The sequence below is a fragment of the Lycorma delicatula genome, chromosome 2 (assembly GCF_047948215.1).
Source record: "Lycorma delicatula isolate Av1 chromosome 2, ASM4794821v1, whole genome shotgun sequence".
In the NCBI taxonomy this organism is placed as follows: domain Eukaryota; kingdom Metazoa; phylum Arthropoda; class Insecta; order Hemiptera; family Fulgoridae; genus Lycorma; species Lycorma delicatula.
Window position 1 is genome coordinate 2,943,208 of NC_134456.1, and position 23,380 is coordinate 2,966,587.

Genomic DNA, 23,380 nt, shown 5'->3' on the forward strand with positions numbered 1-23,380 from the left:
ACAAAAGATGTACTCTCAATGGTCCGGTTATCCAGTCATTCTCTTTTTCTAAAATTTAGTTATATCTCCGGAACAGTATGACCAATTTTAAAAATTCAATTTTGGACATACACTATAGGAAATATACCGTGCGTGAAGTTTCAATTTTGGACACCTAATAATTCCATTCTAAGACACCACCTGCCAGGAAAACCCGCTCAGAGGGCCTAGCTGTGGAGGCATGCCATAGGCACACTCTGCAGCTAGTCATGAATATAATCCTTACTTATTATTTTCAATATGTTTGAAAAAATTAATAAAATTTTAACTTCTTTGTAGTTTCTACTTTTCTTGCGATGTCCTATAAACAATATGCTCAAGTGATTGCACTGTATATAGTACCAAATTGAAACTTTTAGTGTCTAAATTTGGGGATAAAAAAAGAATTTTTAATTTCTAATACAATTTTTTTTTTAATAATTAATTTTATAAGCGCACATTTTAACAGTATACAGCAATATAGTTGCATTATTTCCTTCTTGCTCTGCTTACAGTTTTCATTTACCTTTCTTCAGCGACTGCACTAAGCATCAGATGAGACAAAATTTGCAAATCTGTAAATATTACAGAAAATGGACAAAAATTGTTCTTGGAAGTAGACAATTTTTGAAAGATATTCTAGATCTTTTTCTAAAAATGTATTATCATGTGTTATTATACCTTGAAGAAATTTTTCTACAAACTTTGGTCTGACGTAAAATAGTTTTACATTCAAATAATGTTATTCTGTGAACTTCCTGAAACTTGTTTTGTTCTGTTTCTTGTAATGTTATGCTTCCACTCACAGTTATTCATAAATTCAAAATAAATAATGAAGTACTGAACCTTCAGCAATAAAATTGAAAACATAAAAAATTGCCTGTGGTTTCTTATTTTCCTGTCTACTGTATTTCTAACCTGAAATTTTGTTTCCTAAATGTGCTTAAATGATCTCCAGAATAGTATTGAATAAAGAAATCGTTGTAAACGTTTATCATTTACTAATATCTAAGAATTTCACTCACTATATTACACTAGTTTACTACTATCTCTTCTTAACTCAGTCGCCTGATTTTTTAAACCATTTTCTTAACATAACTACCTACACCTCGTTAACTTTCAGCCCATTTGTAAATTATTTCCTTTCCATAAAACTCCCTGACAGTTTTAAAAGTTATTCGATATTTTAGAGGATTATGCAGATGGATTATAAAGATAACTTTAATTTTTTTTTTTTTTTAATTGACCAGTTATAATTTTAGCATAATTTTTTAATAAATTTGCTCAAAAACTTAAGATTTTTAATTTTTAATGAAGAATGATCTGCTAATGTTATTGTTATAAGTTTTATATAGAAAAGTTTTTTTTTAGATTTGTCTGCTTTTTCTTTCACGGCATGTACTGTAGTTGTGATTTATTCTATAGTTTTAACAACCATCATTATATGAAAATTAGTTTTGACTTTGCTATAAAAGTTTGTATAGTTGCAGTTAGATTTAATTTTATTTTCTCTTTCTGTTTTAAAAAAGTATAATTTCCTTGGTTACAGGCGATAAAAAAAAATTATTTCTCTTATACGTTTATTCTATTCACACTTTTAGGACAGCACATTTTTTTTTCATTTTTGGAGCTTTAATAGTGTAATTTTCAATACCTTATAAAAACAATGCTATAATTTGCAAAATTTGTTACACCTTCATGTCAGAATAAGCCCACTCACCTGCTGGGAGAGACTGCAAGCAGTTACAAGGTTACACAAGTACGTATGTTGAAGTACATCTGATCCCGATCCAAAGTGCTGCGGAACAGAGTCCATTGCAAACAACCAACTAGTGTGACAACCTGCCGCTCGAAGTCACTTGCAATGGACTCTGTCCCATAGCATGTTTGCATCGTGATCAAACGCACTACTGTATATATACTCGTGTGACCTTACAGCTGCTTGTAGTCCCTTCCAGTGGACAAGCAGCCTAAGAGATAGAGAGGCTTTTCCTTCCACAAATTTCTGGATTTAAATTCCATTTATGTTTGGATTTTTCATGTATTAAAAAAAAGTCATCCATCATTAAGTAGCTGAAAATAATCATCATCTCACGTTTGCGGAAGAAATTAAATTGAGTTTGAATGAATGTTTTTGAGTATGTCAAAAATATAAGTTTTTGACACCTAATTTTTTAGGTTTTATGCCCAAATGGTTTTTTTCTTTTACTGGTACCTTACTGTCATAAATATGAATGATTGAGTGTATGTGAATACATATTAACAAGGATACATAAATTCAAAAATTTAATTTAATTAAATGGAATTGAAATTATGAAGTACAGTTATTAAAATCTCATTTTACATCTTGCTCGTTTTTTTATATTAATGTCATTTATGTAGTATAATTTATTTTTAGTTAGAATCAGTTTTTTTTTTTATAATATTCATCACGTATTTTTCTTATTGCATGTTAAAATACCACAGTCCTTTTTATAAACCCATTTTCAGGTCTGCTACTTATTGCTTTTTTTCTCTTTATTATTATTATTAAAACAGTTATTTTTTTATTTAAAATATTTATTTATTTATTTTTCTGACCCGACCACCCTTATGATCCCCAGAAGAAGAATGAGAGAAAGAATTGGAGGCTGAGCTACAAGATTATGAGGTTGTCGCTGACGATGATAATTCAGGAAGCGGTGCCAGAGTACATCGCAGTAACAAGTCTAAACATGTTGAAGATATACCCGATGTCGAAGATGATCTTAAATAATAAATTAAAATAAAGGAAAAGACTTACTTATTTTATTATTATTATATACTAGTGCGTTATTGTTATTAATATTATTTATATATATATATATATATATATATATATAGTTAATTTAGTTATGTACATTAATTATTATTTTTTATTGATATTTTTATCGAAAGAATCACTTACACAAACATACACAATTGCATCTATACAGTAACAAACTGATTGTGGAATATTTCTTTATTGCCCTTGTTGATTTTAAGTTTGAGGTGAGTATAAGTAATTAATGACAAGTCCATTATTAAAAATGTTAATCTTGTTTGTTCTATTTTTTGTTCATTTAAATCAATAAATATTAATAAAGCGGTTACTTTTAAGTTTTATAAATAAAGCATTGTTAATTATTTGGTGATTCTTTAATATTATTTATTTGATTGTAATTCTATTTTTTTGTTTGTAGTAAGTTATACAGCAGTTTAGTTTATAGATTATATTATTGTTATTATAATTTATTTATATATGTAGTACTTATGTAGAAGACTGATGCTGCATCATGTTTTTCTTTTAATATTAAATATTATTAATTATATGAAAGTCTTTTTTTTTCTCTGTGGTGTTAGAGAGAGAGAGAGGGGGGGTTATGTAAGCAAGGAGTCCGGAGTAATATTCCCTCATCTCATGGAGTGAACAGCTGTCATACTCTTAAACATTACAGTGTTCATGCACAGATCCAATGATATAAGGAGGACAAGTAAATTTTGCATTAAAGGAGAATCCTGAAGCGCCTGGCTGATATTATAAGGTCAATTCACTGATCAAAACAAAACTATTCTATTAAAATTTATAAATCCATTTACATAGTGTTTTTGCTGTATATTTATATACTCTGATAAAGCCAATAATGGTTAGGAACAGAGGAGGTGGTGTAGCAACCGAACATGCCACAAGGCGGTTGTTCTTCTCCCTCGGGGGGGAATTGAGATGTATATTTACATGTTCTTGCTGGAGTTTTATAATATCTTTGTTTTATCCTAGACGTTCTGTGTTCAAAACCTTATCTGCCTTATTTTTTTTTTTTTAATACATAACGTGTATCATAAGTAGAGTAACTAATTACGTGTAAATCTATAGTTACATAGAAAGCAACCTTTAGAAAACATTGTTTCCTAGATACGTTCACAAGTGTTTTATTCCCACTATATTTCAAGGAAAAAGTAAATTAGTCATAAGATAATAGAAAATTTTAATAAGATTTTTACCTACAAAGTTGTAAGGTAAAAGCCACTTATCTTCCAGAAGTACACGCTTTATAAAGCAGGATTGAACCTATCTGATCATATCCATTGACATTTAAAGAAATCAAAAGTATTTCAAAATATAAAGGGTGGGTGCAGTATGTTACTTTTTAGCTGTGTTAACTGTCTAACAAACATATTACTTTATTCTAGAAATAAACAGTATAAATTAGGTTTACGTTTCCTCGAGGATATCTCCACTTCTGCTCTGTGCAATGTAGACATCTACTGAAGAAAATACAACATTCAGTGCAGTTCACGACTAGTTTATTATCAGTGATATAAAACGTTATATCATGATCTCTTAATTTCTTGTAAATATGCTGTATTTCTTTTTGTTCGTGTGAATTTTTCTTAATCTTAATTTTTGCTTTTAAATTCAAAATAAATTATTCATATTTAATTGATATATACAAATGCATAGACATATTCAGTACCAATAAATAAAATTGTACTGTAATGTTTATTACTATATATTATATATATATATATATATAAAATAAAAGATTTAATATACCATTAGCGAACTGTAGATTTAGTTCTCGAATTGCTTTGAAATTTTATTCAGTTATGATCCCTTGCCCTTTCTTTTTGGTTATGAAAAAATATATATTTTCATTTTCACATGGAAAGGTCCAACCTTTTTATCTGTGCATTTATTTTAAACAAAATTTTTATATCCTTTATTTGATATTATTATTCTTCATATAAATTTAATTAGTGTGATCTTTTCCAGTTTGAATATTTATCAAACTGGAATTCCAAGTATGCTCAATATTATGTGCTGAACTCGCTATGAAAATTAGTTTCAAATATTTGTAGTAGTTTGTAGTGTGAAGTTCTGTTTTTATATACGACACACAAATTGTTGTACATTGTAGTAAAATAAACTGTTACTAATTTTAAAATGTCTAAAACTGATCTTTTGTCCTCAGAATATGATAAAAATATTTTTTAACAATAATATAAATATAAACTTTAAAAACCAAAAAATAATGTCCCTCACCTATACAGTATTGGTAATTTTGTTTTTGTTCATAAACAAAGTAGTATCATTAGGTGGCATGTGAATTGGACCACATCCATAATTTAAAACAGGCATATAATTGTAGAATGCATCGAAGATGTTAAGTAGTCATAAGCAGCAAATGAATTATGATCAAACTGTTATTCTGAAGTTTATTAATTCATTCCCTTAACTGCTTGAGGAATAGGCAATGAAAAATGACTACTTTTGTTGGCAATTTGTTATATTTTATCAGTTATTCTTATCGGCTAAAAAGCTAGTAGGTTTACAATACTAATAAAATCTTATAAGTTGATTTTGACAAATAATAATGTAATATAATGCTCTTACTCTCTGATACCAGAAAATTTACAAAAAAAAAATAATTTTTTTCATTAATATCTAAAAAAAAACATACTTACAGTTGTTCAAGAAGCGTGTATCTTCCCCAAGAAATGTGTTCCCTCTTTGGAAACCATACTATTTTACGTATTTAAAAGAATCCATTATCAATATTTAAAACAAATATAATAATTGATATAACGCCTGTTTTTTAAATATAAACTGTTTTTTAATTTTTGTCTTTTTATAAAATTATTATTAGCGAAGTAAGTAATTTGATGTTTTTTTTTTTTTTTTTTTCATATTATATGCTTTATTTGAAATATTATTTTTTTAAAAGCAGTTAAACAGAATCAATGTAAATGTGTTTGTTTATAATTATATTTGTGTTTGTAAATGTGCATAACAGTCGCAAAATTTAGACTAGCTAAATTCATATCAAATGTTTCTTATCATTAATAAAATCATTTTATTTTCTACACACTTTTTTTTAATTCACTTTTCTATTCATGATAAAATTTACTGAGTAGTAGTTTAAAATTAAAATATGCTTCTTTTTTCATCCTATGTCATAGAATCGGGCATTTATGATTTTTCATTAATTTTAAAGGCAGCTCATTTTCTTTCTCAACATATGTATTAGTTGAATGGTTCCAAGCGTGCCTGTTTTTTTTTAATATGATAATAAATTCTTAAGTTAGAAGTAAAAACTGTATCATTTTTTACTGAGAAAATTTTCTTTTAACTATAGCTTCTATAATAGTATTTTTCTTGTGAACAGAAAAAATCAAATAGATAAAATTTATTTCAGTTTTTTCCCCAGATATATTGAAACGGAATGAAGAGTATTAAAAAAATGAGAAATAGATACTCTTGTGATAACTTTTTCTTTAAGTAAACCCCAAAAAGTAATAAGCGGAACGTGTAGGAAATAATTTTTCATAAAATATATTTTTAATGTTCTTTTCCACAGTCTACTGGCTGTTTATAGCGTCATATATATTCTGCTCGACTGTTGATTATCATAAGTGATTTATTATGATTTTTTTTTTTTTAATTGCTTTTTGTAAGGATTTGTTCTTCACATACATCAAATTTAGGAAATTCATGACCGTGTTATAAGCTAAAAATAGAAATTGCAAATACAAAATGACCAAATTCAATCATTTTCTATGGAAAGAACCCTTTTTTCTTTTAACCACTATTTTTCCTCGATTAAAGTTTTTTTTTAAATTACTTTGCTAGTAATTTTAAATTGTATTACCCCTTTTAAAGCTGTCTGAAAATGAAAAGGTGCAGAAAGAACTATTGTTTTAAATTGAAACTGAAAAACACGCAATAAAAGATTTATTACAAAAAGAAAATTATATATTTTTTCTTTACTACCGTAGATTCTATTATGACTGGATTGTTAATGAAGAAAATAAGCATAATTTTAATTATAAAAAAATAAATTTTAGGTAATTATGAGTAAAACAAACTAAAATTTGAATTAATATATATTTTTTCATTATATTTTAATTTTATATTATGTATTTCTACTCGTAAACAAAGTAAAAGATTGAAAAATTTTATTTAATTACTAAACTGAAAAAAATATCCATGTAGATAAAAATAAAATCAAACGTGTGTATTTGATAAGGTTGTAATATACATAATCGTTAATGTTGTTTTATTTTATTTTTTAATTTACATGTAGATAATGATTTTCAAAGTTGTTATCGGTTGCATTTGTTATTATTATTAATTATATTGTACTGCATTAATGCTACATAAATAATATATATTTTTTAAATCATATTAATTATTAACAGATGTATTATTGATTATTGTTTGTTTTTATTAATTTTAATTTTTTTTTATACATATTCTTGCAGTAGTTAGATTTGCCCGTTATCCATATTGTTTATTCATAGTATGTTACAGACCTTTTAACCGATTACTGAATGTCCATTTTATGTATCAGGTAATATGAACCGGTTATCAAATTATAGTAACCCGCATTTAAGTAACCCCTACCTATAAAATACATAAATAATTTGGTCATTGTAGGATTGCTTCTATAACATAGAATTTTTTTTTTAATTTTTGTTACTTATGTATACTAAATAAAACCAAAAAATGCAGAACATGAAGTAATTAAATGCTTTTAAAATTGCGTATGCCTTTAATTAATTATGAAATTAATATTCTTAATACATGTGATTTTACTTTTTATTGCTACTGGTTTAAAAGAATGTATTCATCTCGTAGGTGTAGATTTACTGACTATTTGCATTATGAAATGAATTAATCATCTTCTGTTTCATGTAAATATCACTTATGATTTTAAATAAAAATTACATGCATCTCATTTAAATTAAATTTCTGCTATAACCTGATTACAGACAATCTGTTAAATTACAACGATCCTATTCTATTTCTTTATGTAGAATATTCAATTAATATTTATTTACAGATTCAGAGGTACTAATCAAAATCTTTACAGTTGAAATTATAATCGAGTAGAATTAATTATTTATACAATTAATTATTCATTCTCTACTTTTTCACCCGTTCCACGCTTTGAATTACGGTCAATTTCTTATACTAAAAGTAACCATAGATGTTGGTAATAGCTGTTGTTAATTTCATGGTATGCTTAGTTTTTTTTTTTATTAGTTTTTTTTCTAATGAGAAAGAATGGATGGATTTGTTAATATTTTATTTTTTAAGGTTGTTATATATTATGATGGAAATTGATTGATATGACTTTAATTTACTGTTTTATATATAATTAGATTATTGTTTACGCATTTTAACTAAAGTAGAGAGTTAATGTGAAAGTACTTATAAAAAAAAGGGGTATATTGGTAGAATAAGGGTCGGTAAAGTTACAATAAGAATAAAGTATAGGTGGTGGTATGTTTTGTCCTGCCACAAAAGCAGAGAGTGTTGATGAATAATCTTTGGGCAAGTCTACCAGACCTGCCCTGATGCATTTAGTAAAATATTACAATCATTTTCACTTCTAGATTAACACATTTAGTGGCAAATTTTACTTAGATGCATCGTAAAGAGCAGACCAGCATTCAAAATCATAGCGAAGCGATCGTAAAATTGGCAACCGACATGTTAATGAAGGTAATGTAATGTATAATTAGTACATTAATACATTAATTCCAGCACCTGTCTGATATTATATCCTTATTGTCCATTGTATCTGTTTTTTTGTCATCCATGTTAAATTATTAGTAAATGGTTAACCTTTTTAAATCATTTTATGGCATTAATGTATACATTAATGTATACATTATGTATACATTATGTATACATTATGGATGATTTATTACCAAATATTACAGTTGGTAATTCATATATAATAGTAATATGTAACAATTTGACAAATAATCGCATAATACAATAGAAAAAACTATTTAAATGTTTATTCAAACTTAGAGTATCTATCTATCTCCAACCTAATCTACATAATATAACCTCTGCTGTGGAGCAGTAGTACCTTTCATTTAGAAGATTCTGTTGCATTAGTCATTCTTAATATTTTTCATACACTACAAAATTAATTTTTTAACATTGACAAAAAAACTGCAGATAGATTTTGCAAGTAGTACTATACAAAATATTAGTATAATTAATTATTGATTTTCTTTTATTTATTTGTAAACCGGGTTTGATAACAAATAAATTAATAATGGAGTATTCTCATCGATTTATAAAACTCACAGTACAGACATATGCTGTTCATGTTATTCTTTTAAAGCTTGTCATCGCTCATTCAAGGATAAATTTAAAACATGTTTCCACATTTAAATAGTTTGTAACCGTATATTTATCTGTTATTTATGTTTTGAAATATCAAAATCATTATTAGTATTATTATTATACAAAGAGTAATTATCCATTAAGTTGATAGTTTATCTTTGCTGTTTGCATGTTTGTCTCTGTGTAGTAAATTTCAGTCATAATATATTAATATTTGAACAAAATTTACTGTCACAAAATTTGGCACTAATGAATAATATGTAAAATTTCTTGAGTTTTTCTGTAACAGTAGAATAATGTAATAATACTATTACTTGTTTATAATTTATTTTTATTTCCCTTTTTTGTATTAATTTTAATGTAAGCTGTTAAATTCTTTAAATTTAGAGAATTCTTTAAATTTCTTGAATTTTAAATAAATTCTTACATCAACCATCTTATTAGCCGCCCAATGCGCAGTGACGACTGTTACATTCTGTGTATCCCTGTATTCCTTCCTTATCAATGTAATTTGAAAATCTTCCTGCTTTCCAGTGACATTCACAATAGCGTCACAAATCTCTTGTTCAGTTGTGTCCATGTCATTATCTTTGAAGTGGACAACCGCTTGCCGGTCTCCTCAAAATCATAAATCCACTTGCAACTCTGCCCCCTTATCTCGCAAGGTTGCAATGAACTGCTCTGCCTTCTCAATGCCCTTAATTCTGACCTGAAATTCTTCATTACAACCTTTTCTCAATGATAGGATTTCCCCCGCTTCATCCTTCTAACAGAGGATTTCATTGTTTTTAGTAGGTCTGCGTATGACTTTCTCTGTCCTTGTAATACTACAACACGACTAAGTCGCTCGTCTAACTGATGCTGATCTTGATCGTGAATGTTCATCAGTCTCTGTGGATCTTGGTAACATCACAGATACACTGGTCTTTCACTCTTTTTGAATAAATAACTTCCATACTGCAAAACCAATAGGACCAGCCGGTAGTATAAACACTGGGGTCGCAGACTTAACCAGTAATCACTTGATTGACTTAGTCTGCCAGCAGTACTATAATGTAAATTGTAAAATTTGCTACATTAAACTGTCCAGTCATCATCCCCAATAACAGACGAGATTTCGCACACCACATCATTTGGTTTCATGCTGTCTTCCCAGGCCTGCATCTATTGGTCCTCGTGGAGCATGAGATGTTCACAAAGCAAGTATCTCCACTCCTTACAGTCAGGTCTTTCGCTTGATGCGCACCCTATTAATATCTTCCAAATCCGGCTCCTTAACTGGATCAGTCTGCAACACCTGCGTTGTAACTTTTAATGGCACAGGATACTCTGTAAACAACTTCAGTTCCTTAAATATAGCTGTAAGCTCCTTTTCATGCTGAATTACATGTTTGTCTGATTTCAGTATTTTGTACTACGCTTGATTCCATGTATTTTTGACACCCCCACACTCCAGTTTTGGGGGGTCCAGGGTTGGGAAAATGTATCTCACAAAAATGGGTTCAAAAATTTTGGCGGGGAGGGGTCAAGGGATCAGAAAGGACCCAGTTTGTGAAGATGTTGGGGGGGGGGATTGGAGGTCTGCGAAAGGAGATGTAGGGAAAAAGGTGTAATCCCCTTTTTAATGTGCGTCAGCATTTAATTTCACTTGAGTGAAATAACAGAAGTTTTTGTAAGTCCTTGTTTACTTGTAAACAACCTACATCACAAGCTCAATTAAACTTGTCTGTAGGACTTGGAAAATTTTTTTCTATTATATTGGCTATATGTGTATAACCTCACAGGTTTATAAAACACTATACCTACTCATACCTTGATTGTAGCCCAGTATCTTCAGCACTGATCACAACCCCAATTGATCAATCAAAAAACTCACTATAATCACAGAAACTTTGCTTCAAGTATAGCAGCAGCCTAAAATGTACTGTTCTCAAGAAAATCGCATTAAAAAATGTATTCTGTGTCTGATCAACTCAAAATTTTGTATACGTGTCCATAAAACCTTAGCCAACAATATACAATATCCATTTGGTTTAAAATTCCAAAAAACCTGATCAAAACTATGTTAAAACGTGGAGTGATAGACAGCACGTGCACACATTGTGAAGTCAGTGACATTGCAACCTTTGTTCCTATTTTGTCCAGTGCCAGAATCAATGTAAATAATTGCACGGTTTATTTGGTTAAGCTGAATATGTTGTGTAAGACAATGAGACTTCTTGTGAATCAATGTGATCGTCCTTATCCAAAACATACATTTACCCCGAATAACGGTACATATAGCACTACAATAGCAGAGTCGTAAGTTATAGCAGTACATATCCCTTCTGCAGTATGTCTCAAAAACAGTTTTAATGTTTTGCTTCATCGGATTTTAGACTCTTCTGGGCTTTTTCTGCATGTTCCAAGTGATTTTTTTTTCTTTATCATCTTCTGTATTAACTAATTGGTTACATTTATCGCACTGCTTACAGGTGTCCTTTCTGGAGACATGAAAACATAAACTAAATTGTGTTTAGACAAGTCTATCTAAAAATACTCTTTTAATGGGATTCATTAGTTTTTTCTCACACCATTCCAGATAAAATTTGTATATTTTTTCTAATGTAACTCTGGACTAAGAAGATATTTCCTGTGTGGATTATCCGTTCTTGTGTAGTTAGTGACTGGAAGGCAGGAAAAATGTTAATATGATCTTTCATTAATTGTTTCTGCTCGGGATAGTTATCTTCTGCGCTGATATATGCTTACCTCTTAAATCTTCTGGTGACTTTCCACTTATATTTGTATGGCTCTGGTCAATCTTTCATCACTTACAACAAAAGTATCATTTAAAAAGAACTTTATACACTACCTTCTTTCTGGATGTTAAAATTAGTACATCGCTTTACCTTGTTTACTTCCATCCCAGGGCTGCCTTTGCTTAATGGGTATTTGATGTATGTCCGTATGAATTGTTCAAAGCCCATATGCGTTCTACATGCTGAAGTGTCTGATTTTTTGGAAATATTTACATCGTGTTCCAGTCTCATGTTTAGTAAACAATTCAATACATTTTTTTAGAACATCCACAAACAGTGTTTTGTAATTTCTTGGATTCTACCAGGTTCCTCTTTATATTTAAGTAATTTTGTCCTGAGGTATGAAGTTTTTTGTCAGTTGTTTTGTATTTATTCCTCTAATGTTGTCAAGGTTTAAAAGGTAAAACATTTTGCTGCCTTAAAGCCTGGCTAGGCTCCTTGATTTCAGGAGATAGATTGGACTGTTCAAGTAGATCTTCTGCAGTAGTTGAATCTGAAATGAGCAGATTGCAAAATGAGCACAACATTCTAAAAAAAAAAAAAAAAAAAATGGTTATTATTATAACAATTAATATACAAAATTAGTATGGGAATTAACTGTTTATTAGGGTACATATAATAAGGTTTAACATATATATTGTATTTGAGTTAAAATAAAAAAAATATTAAAAAAATTTAAAATGTATTTGTTTAGAATACAATTTTGGAAGCGAATAAATCTGCCACATTTAAAGCCCTGATGCTAATAATTATTATTTACTATAATTATTAATGTTAATTATTAATTACACTGCCCGGCAGTGAAAAGTTTTTGGGCTCAAAAATAGTTACTTTTATGTATATCCATCTGCTGAATTAAAAAATCAACATAAAATGATAGATTAGCTCTTGCTCTGGAGATACAATGACATGTCATTTTTTTATCCGATCTACATTTTTAGTTTGGGGGTAATGTTGTTTTTGGAGTGTCACACCTGTTAAATGACAACACAACGTTCTCCAGCTGCTTGTAGGTTATAAACATTACTGTTGCTGTGATTGTGTTTCATATTGTTTATGTTGTAATTAGTCTAGAATTTCTAGTTTTGAAGTGAAAAATTTGTTAAATCATAATACCATGAAAATGTTCAAATTCAGTGAATAATTTTTGTTATGACGCCTCTTTTGAAGACTGTCTATCAGCATTATTTTGGTATGAAGGAAGGGGACCAGTATAAGTCTTGGATTCCACATATGTGTTGTAACTCTTGTTCAGTTATGCTATGAGAATGGCTGAAAAATAAAACAGATCTGTGGCTTTTGCTGTGCCTATGGTTTGGCAAGAGCCCATAAACCATACAGGTAACTGCTACCTCTGCTTGACTCTACCTATCGATGAACAAAAGAGGAACAGTGTTCAATACCCTTATCCTTCCATCTGCTATTCGAACTAATCCACATTCAGATAGTTTACCAGTTTGTACTTCACCCCAAAATTATGAGTTTGAAGTAGAAAATGAAGACAGTGTGGAAGAAGACCCAACAAGCCTTCCGCATCCCATGAGTCTATTTTGATTAAACTGCAAAGACTGAGTCAAATGGAATTGACTGATCTTGTTAGAGACCTTGATTTGTTGAAGGAAAAGGCAGAACTTCTAGGGTCAAGACTACAGCAATGAAATCCTCTCCAATGTGATGTCAGTCTCACAGTACAGACATTATCGTGGTGATCTTTCTTTTTTTTTAGAAGAAAAACAATCTTGTTTGCTGAGAAGTTAATGGAAATGAAATGTTTGAATCATGATCTAACTGATTGGAGTCTATTCATAGACTCCTCCAAGCTTAGTTTGAAAGCTATATTACTTCACAATGGCAACAGTCTTCCTTTTGGTCATGTAGTTCACATGGAGAATCTGCATCGGTGGCATCTCACGAGGCCGGACTGAACACTGTGGAATGTGATCAGTACGAGGGCAAGAAGATGACCTCTGTTAAAGCCACTACTGGTAAGGAACGGAGGGGGTGGTGTAGCAACCAGACACGCTACGTGGTGGGATCTTCTCCCCCTGGGGGGGGGGGGGGGTCGAGTTCACCTGGAAAGTTAGGCAAACATAGCAATCTTCCTAGACTCAATCGAATGTGCTGAACGCAAGTGGAAAATCTGTGGTGATCTATAAGTCATCGGTGTACTCTTAGGAGTGCAACTGTACATTAAATACTGCTGCTTTTATGTATGTGGGACAGTAAGGGATAGGAATCGCATATTCAAGGAGCCTGGCGTACAAGAAATCTTAACTCTAGAAAAGGGAGAAAAATTTCGTTGTCAAGCCTCTCATGGACCCAAAAGATGTTCTTCTTCCACCCCTTCGTATAAAGCTGGGTTTGATGAAAACATTTGTCAAAGTATGAACCAAGAAGGACAGGCCTTTAAGTACTTGAGACAAATTTCCTATATTAAGTTATGCAAAAGTTAAGGAAGGTATTTTTGTTGGGCCACAAATTTGACAGCTTATAAAGGATACTGTGTTTGACCGAATTTTTGAGGGGGAAAGAAAAGGAAGCTTGGGTAAAGCGAGTCATTCATGAATTTTTAGGCAATAAAAGAGATGAAAACTACGGTCAGTTGATGACAGTACTTCTGCAAAAACACCATTAACTCAGATGCAACATGTTCTTTAAAATCTATTTTAACACTAGAAAAGGGAGAAAAATGTCGTCGAGCCTCTCGTAGACCCAAAAGATGTTCTTCAATAATGGAGCAAATATATCAGGGCTGTTGGAATGAAACAATGTTTGTGGATTTGCTGCTTGTCTGTGTGTAGGGATGCTTCTGAACTCGCTTAAAAGAGGAAAGCTAAAAGACAACGATCTCATGAAGCCACCACATGATTTTCTTCAGACCCAACCAACTGCCAGGTATTCTCCCATCGATTAAGAACTCTTAGAATGTAACTGTCATTAAAAATATGTCAAATTGACTCTATGTTGCTGGTCTGTGTAATTAAAATGTATAGTTTTCTCTTAATCCATAATAAAATACTTTCACCTATTGTATATCACAGAAACTAGAACTATTGAAAAATTTCTTTGTCATATTCATTTTTCTCAACCAAAAATTAGTTAAGATTTGATTCATGAAGTGAAGGAAACATTCAAAAAAAATTTTTTGTTGGGCAGTGTTACTAATGTTTAAATATTTCATTATTTAACTGTTAATTTTTAATTCAAACATAACAGGTTATTCATGATTTAAAATAATATGTAAGAAGTTGTAAATAACAAACTTACCCGATATATTTTCATTTTCTGAAGGAATACAATCTCTTTGTCAATGTCACTGTAATCGCTATTTATTAAATACCCCAGCAATTCCACTATCTGTTAGCTTTGAAGACTGCATCTTGTAGTATAACCTGAACTTACATATATATATAGGTTTTCATTGGACGAAATGATTCCGGAACCGATTTAAACTTTCTCCATACTTAAAATCTCAATTAAGAAAATCGGTTTGCGCCTCCACGTTGGTTCGTCTGGATAACCAGTTAGAAACGTGGAGATTTCTACTGGTGAACTAAATCGGAATCACCTCTCTGGATCACATCCAGAGTTGTAACTCGGGAATTTATTCCCACCCAAGGCTGACGTGCCTCTGAAAGTCAAATATGGAAGGTCTTTTAAGAAAAAATCCACCGTCTGGTAAATACCAGAGAAGGCTGCACTCGGATCCGGCGGGCAGCTGCTTAAAAGATAACAATGAATCGGAGCGTTTGGAAACTCCCAAAAACAACACAACTTCAAAATTGAGGATAAAACACAAGCAAATAAACTACATTGCCACTCACAACATTAATTCTCTAACTCAACCCGGCAAACTAAAAACTCTTAACAGACATAATGGACAAACAAAAAATCCTAATCGCAGGACTTCAAGAAATGAGAAACACCGATCGAGAGCCGTTTGAATCTCAGGGTTACAGAATCTACAAAGGAATCCCCAGGAAACGTGTGATGAAGAATTGCCTACAGTTCGGAACAGGATTTGCAATCAATCTTAAAATAATTGACTCAGTTGTAGAATTTAAGTCTTACTCCCCCAGGATTTCAACCTTAACCCTAAAATCGACCAATAAATTCTACACCATAATATATGTCCATGCTCCCACCAATGACAAAAACAACCTTAAAAAAGATAGAGAAGAGATGGACAAATTCTGGGAACTTCTTGACCAAACTGCAAACAACATAAATAAGACCCACACCAAGATTTTAATAGGGTACTTTAATGCCCAACTTGGTAAAGAACGAAGATATCGTGATATTATCGGAAAATGGCCTGCCCAGAAGAAAACTAACATGAACGGCCAAAGACTTGTCGAATTTTGCAGAAACCATAATATGATCTCAAAATCCACCTATTTTATGAGAAAACAAAACAAATTGAAGACTTGGAAACACCCAGATTGGGAAAAAGGGGAATGGCAACTCGATCATGTTTGCATGGACCGGAATTATCACAAGGAGATTTATAATGTAAAAGTCTTGAGAGGAACAGATACTGGATCGGACCATTACTTAATTAAAGTTAAAATAAAATTCACCCCGCATAAAAAGAAAAAATCCCAACCTAAAAACAAAAGAGCTTATGATCCACATAAATTAATAAACAATGCCATCTTTGAAGAAACAAAAAAAAAAAATAAATTAACTAATAATTTAAAAGAACTGACATCCCAACTGAAAGAAATAGCTGAAGAACTAGCCCCTATAAACCCAAGAAAAAAACACCAATGGTGAAATGAAGAATGTGACAAAGCATTCAAAGACCGACACCGGGCTTGGATCAACCACCAAACCCAGAAAACTGAAGAATCTAACCATGAATTCACCAAACAAAGGAAAATAACTCAGAAAATTATAAGAGGAACCAAACGACAAGCCCAAAAAAACTTGATGCAGCAAATAGAAGAAAGTTCCAAGAAAACTAACTCCCGAGACTATTATAAAATTTTTGGTCAGCCTCTTATTAAGATATGAACCACCCACCCTTATGCTGAGAGGAAAAAAAGGAAATATGGCCCACACCAATAAAGAAAATGCTGAAATTTTGGCAGAAACCTTCAATAGACTCCTCAAGTGTGACGACTCCCCAGAGCTTTTTGAGATTGACACTGAAACTCCAGTTAAAACTTCACCGGTAAATATCAACCCGCCAACAATTCAAGAAGTTCTCGCAGCCTTAAATGAAATAAAAAACTACAAAGCAAGAGGAGAAGACCAGCTTTTCGCAGAACTCTGGAAACACTCATCAGTTTATTCAGTCAAAACTTCCCTACATCTATGCCTCGTGAAAATATGGAACGAAGAAAAACTTCCAGAACACTGGACCACAGCCCTCATTCATCCATTACATAAAAAAGGGGGTAAAACTAATCCGGAAAACTACAGAGGCATATCTCTCCTGGATTGCACATACAAAATCCTGTCTAGAATCATATACAACCGATGCAAAGACCAACTTGAACTGGAACTTGGGGAATACCAAGGGGGATTTAGGCCATGGAGAGGTTGCCCGGAACAAATAATATCCCTAAAACTTATGATGGACTTATATAAAAGACGGAAAAAACAACTAATAATCACCTTCGTCGACTTTAAAAGGGCCTATGATTGTATACACCGACCATCCATGCTGAATATTCTGAGAAACTTGGGCCTTCACCCTAAACTCGTAAACATGATAAAATTAACTTTAACCAATATCCAGTCCAGAGTGAAATTCAGAGGTGAACTCTCTCAACCCTTCTACATAAAAACTGGATTGAGGTAAGGAGACGGCCTCTCACCACTCCTTTTTAACTGCGCCCTTGAATTTGTCATGAGAAAATGGTATGAAATAAATCCCAAAAATATAAAAATGGGTACTAAGAAAAACTCCATCACACTAAATTGCCTAGGATTTGCAGATGACCTCGCTCTTTTAGCAAATAATATTCAAGAAGCCAGAACACAAATCATGAGCCTTCAAAACCTAGCACAAAAGATAGGGCTTCATATCTCTTTTGAAAATGGCCATAGATCCTCTGGTAATAGAGCGCATTACGGTAAACAATCAGAAAATTAAAATAGTAAAACAATTTAAATATCTAGGGAAATAATTTCTTATAATTTAAATGAAAAAGTGACATGGCAAAACAGGACAAATAAAATGATTAAATCCCAAAAATTAACTCCGTCAACATATAACAAAAAATGCCTTTCTGCTAAAACAAAACTTAAACATTATAAAACTGTAGTACAGCCAGAAGTCACCTACGGAAGCGAGACCCTTTTCAAAATCACTCAGAAAAACCGAATTGAAAAAATTCTGAAAATAGAAAGGAGAATTGTCAGAACGTGTATCAATAAAAAATACCAAAAAGAAGGCCGATGATGGATTGTGCCAAACAAGGTGGTGTATCGAGAAATAGAGCCTGTTACTGATACTATGCGGAAAAAAAGAATCTCTTTCTTCGGTCATCTCATAAGGACACCGGAAACAAGACCGTCAAGAAATATCATTGAAAATCTCTGGTTCCAAAAGCTAGAAGTAGGACGGATCAAAGAAATTAGAGAAGATATGAAAGAATTGGTAATTTCCCTGACCGACCTACAGAATAAAACTGGAAAAATTACAAAGCTGAAAGACAAAAGCATTAGATTTAAACAAAAGACAGACAAACGACAAAATACAACGAAGAGGGTGTTTACGGATGAAGAAAAGAAAGCAAGATCTGAACGGATGAAGAAATACTGGGCAGCTCGGAAGAGTAAAATAACACGCTTTTCTCAGAAAAGATCCAACTAAAATTGACTTAAGTGGTCCCATGTTGGCCGTAAAAGCATAATAATAATAATAATAATAATAATAATAGGTTTTCATTTTAATCACCCCCATTTGATTTTCTCATAAACTCCGCACAATACAAAAAAAAAGATCTAAACAAAAGTTATTCAGGTTGGAGGGCAACACCTCATGGTTACCTTGGATTTGACATTGACTGTCATTTCAGTGTTAACATAATTTTTTTTCAAATGGAATGACCTATTTTTGACCCCATCAATGAAAAGAGCAAAAAATTTTACACTTAAATATGTGGTCACAATATGACCTTGGACCTTTTTTCAGGATGTTTAATTTTAATCACCCCATGCGATTTTTTTGTAAAATACACACAATACAAAAAGATTACCTCAACAAAAGTTACTCCTGGAAAGGGACCTCATGGTGACCTTGGGTTTGACCTTTTATAGTGTTATATAGGTGATAATTTTAGTTACACTTCATATATATATATATTGTACACACACACACCTAAATTTAAATTATATTTAATGAAAGTTAGATAAAATATAGAACAGTAAAAAGGTTATAAATATAAAAGCGTAAAAGGTAAAAGCGTAAATAAAGGTAAGCGTAAAATAAACAGTGAAACATGCATTATCTTAATTTTTTAATCTCTTCTTTCCCTTTCATAATGTTCATATTTATTATTTACTGGATCTTAAAAAAATAAGATTGTATTTTTGAATAACTGAATTTTATCATTCATAATTTAATTTCTTGCCTACAAACCATTTCTGTTATCATTAAAATTTAAATAGTCTGAAATGAGGTACAAGGAAATTTAAGCCTAATCTCTATAACCTTTTTTGGTTAGCAACAGTTTGTACAGTTCAGTTGTAATGATTCTAGTACAATGACTAATGTTAAATATTAAGGTTATAAGATAAATATCCACTAAAATAAGTCATTAATTAAAGATAATTTTACAGAGCCCATTACACGGTTCCCATTGAAATTTAAGATTACAAGAAACATTAATAAATAGAACCATTTAAAGACAAGTTAAACAAATATATGGATGAACAAGGTGAAATACTAGATCGGTAAAAATGATTAGGGTTAATCTTTTCTGTATTTTCTTTTTCAGAATTTTGATCAAACTGTTAGTCCATTAATTAATAAGCCTAAACCAAAACCTACACCGTCACAACATGGTGATAATCAGAATCAACAAAATGGCCAAACATCAACAGAAACACCTACTGGAGACCATAAGAATCAGGTGCCTCCGCACGGTGATCAGAACTCAACAGAAAAAATGGACGTTGAATAAATATTTAAATATAATATTGTAATTAAATAATAATAAATACTAATTATTTAATTAAATCTAGGTTTAAATGTTGTTGCTGTCAATGGCACTTCAACGTGGAATTTTTGTCTGTATTTATTTATTTAAAAAAATCACATTTTGAAATATGAATATCATCAGCCGGTATTAAACTGTGTAACCATCTGTTTTCTTAAAACTGTCCAATAAAGAGTTAATAGAATTTTATTTTCTGTTACTTTTTTTTATACGAAACATAATTTATTATGCATTTATGTTTGTTGTTTTTTAATGAGTGCTTCTTATTTTAATGGAAATTTCCTTCCTTTAATATTGTAAAAGAAAATATTTACAGAAAAAAACTGTTTCGTTTTATGGAATTAGTTTTTTAGTTTTTTTTTGTAGTTTATGTGAATAAAATTATAAATACTGAATTTTAGATCTTTTTTTTTTAATTTTGTTGTGAGTTTGTTTAAAATTGATTGACCATTGCTATTCAAAAAAAATATTTTTTCTAATTAATTAAATAAATACATATTGCATATATTTGTAGATTTGTGACAGTGTTTCCCAATATATTTGAAATATATATATATATTTTGCCATGTAAATTTCTGTTGAAAGATCTGAATGTGTTCTGTTTATTGAAGAAAAAAGTGCTGTAATTTGTAACAAAACCATTTGATAACATTCTTAAAAATTTGTATATAAAAATGCATAATTTTGTGTTTTTTCTCTATATAGTGTGTGAAATTAGTTTCTAGAGGTACTCATGGTATGGTAACATTGTAGAGGTAGCGATTAGTATTTCATCGCAAGATTTTTGCTGATGCAGTATAAGAAGAAAAATTTTATAACGATACACAGAACCTTTGTTGTGAAGGAAGGAAGATTAGAAGCTAAAAAACTTTTGCTGTATGAAAAAAATTATTTCTACAATCTCCAAAATTATTTTATTACAGTTTTGTAATGAAATCTTTATTTCACCAATCTTTATGCATTCAGAAATGAATGCCAAGAAAGAGATCAGAATATTTAGAAGAACTATGTAAAAAGCATTAATTTAAAAGGAATGTGTAATTTACTAAAAAGTTACTGTATTATTAAGTTAGTATGTGTGTTGTAAGAGGATTATTTTTGTGAATCAAACTTACTCATTATTCACAGAGAATAAGGTATCTTCTGAAAATAAAGCTCATGCTTCATGAATTTTTTAGATGTACTCTGTGCATTTGTAATTATTTTTTGATTTGTAATAACTGTAATTTTTGTTACATTTTTAGAGGAAATAAATAATTATAGAAGATAAATTTTGTTAAATAAAGATTTATTTATATTATCATTCCGTAATATTAATGCAAATATTAAAAATGTTTATTTAAATGCATTTTTTTCATTTTCGACCACCTGATGTCATTTTTCCTTCTTTCAAGTCCTGTTAGAAGTGTAGGTAATTAAAAAGATATATGTATTTAAATGTAATAAAACTTGTTCCAAATTAATTTCGTTATACAGCGAAGAATAGTTCAGATTGCTATATATCTTTTGTGGTTTAAAATATTAAATATTTTTCATAAAAAGTAATAATAAAAATATTGTTTGACTATATATAAATTATTTAAATCAAAATTGTCATGTTAGGTTTGATTCATCCAGGATATACCAGTATTTATTTAATGAGAACTCTTAATAATGTTCATTGATAATATATATCCATTTGTACAGTCATTGCATCATATATTTGAAATAGCTGTTCATTTTTTACTTTCTTGCTATTTTATAATAATGTACAGTTGAAACTGCTGAATTTTCAAATAATTATTTTTTTAATTGCTTAATATTAAACGGTTTTATGGAATTTATATTTAATATATAAATCAGGATATAAATCATGATATTTTCACTATTAACTTTGTAGTGTATTAAATTTCTCCGTTTTACCATCAATCATTTCATTTTGGTTCAAGATATATTAATAATTTATTTGTCTTTAATACAATTGATATTGTAACGAGAATAGAATAAAAATAGGCTCAGTGGTAGGAATAAAAGTTTTTTGCTGTTAAGTTATTAATTAGGGAAAAATAAAATTGTTATGTTGTGGTATTATTTAATAATTTATATGAACTTTCTACGGTTTAGAAAGGGAGTTGTAGTTTGAGATACAGGAAGCGCCAGACATAATTGAGGTTTAAAAAAGAGTGAATCATTTTTCCAGACTGTTAGAAAGGCTCTGCTGATTGTTTTCAGAGCCCTGCCCAACAAGTACTATCGAGTGTTTATTTAGTTCCTTGTAAACGATCCTTCCCCCATGAAAGAAGTTAAACCCACAAAGCTGCTACCCCCTTCTGTTTCAAACTGGATATGTCCACGACTCTTATGGTCTACTCTTTAGTCAATCTTATCTTAAGATAATATTGACTAGTTTATACCAAGCCTCTTGTCATTGATATTTATGTATCGATGATGATTCAGCATAGCAACCTGTTCAAGGAGATTCCTAAACAGGGAGCTGACAGTTTAACTCTTGCTGCAGCTCCTTGTCTTCAGCGACAGTACTTGTGTAAGATCCAGGATAATCTGGCGCCATACAATAGGACTACTTTATGTTCTAAAATTTTAATAAAAATATTCAATTCTAGCTCAAGGTACCATTCCTCTACAAACTAGTTTCAAATCAACAAGCGATGTAAATCTGCATGCAACAGAAGGAATTAGGAAAGGCAGCTCAATTACATGCTGCAACAAACTATTTTTTGTTCTGTCTGGCTGTAGAGCGATCTGAAAAAAATTGAGCTTTTTTAAGAAAACACATTGCCTGATCCTAAAATAGAGTAGAATGAGGAAGAAAGTATAAATGTGAAATGAAATACTATGGAACAAGTATCGACCAGAAAATTTTCAGACCCATTTATTTTTTTAGGTTCTGCGATGAAAGAAATTCACAGTATCAAAAATTTAAAGCAAATTTTTTTTGTAGTTTTCTTCACTTAAATCTTAACTATACATTATGTCCGACTTAGAATATGGTATTTTGTATGATTCAATATACAGTACACAACTAATTAACAACCCAATATAATTTTCTCTGTACATGATTACCATCGCTATCAAAAATCAACTGAAATTAAATACTAAAAAACATGTTAATGATATTGCAACTGATTATTGGATTAGTTGCTATAGTGTTAATGATCTTCACTAAATGTCTCTGGCAAAAAATAAAGGACTGAACATTGAAGATTGTATTTAAACTAATGTAAACAGTTACAAGTAGAACT

The 23,380-nt window shown here is 30.5% G+C and overlaps 1 protein-coding gene across 1 annotated transcript in view; it reads left to right on the plus strand.

Annotated features, from left to right (window-relative positions):
• The window catches only part of LOC142320421 (heat shock 70 kDa protein 4-like), a 175,450-nt gene extending 154,041 nt beyond the window's left edge, over positions 1-21,409 (plus strand). The window contains exon 11 of the mRNA XM_075358145.1: positions 19,917-21,409. Coding sequence (XP_075214260.1) covers positions 19,917-20,102 — 186 coding nt within the window. The 3' untranslated portion in view covers positions 20,103-21,409. The remainder of the gene's footprint in view (positions 1-19,916) is intronic.
• Positions 21,410-23,380: the final 1,971 nt, after the last annotated feature.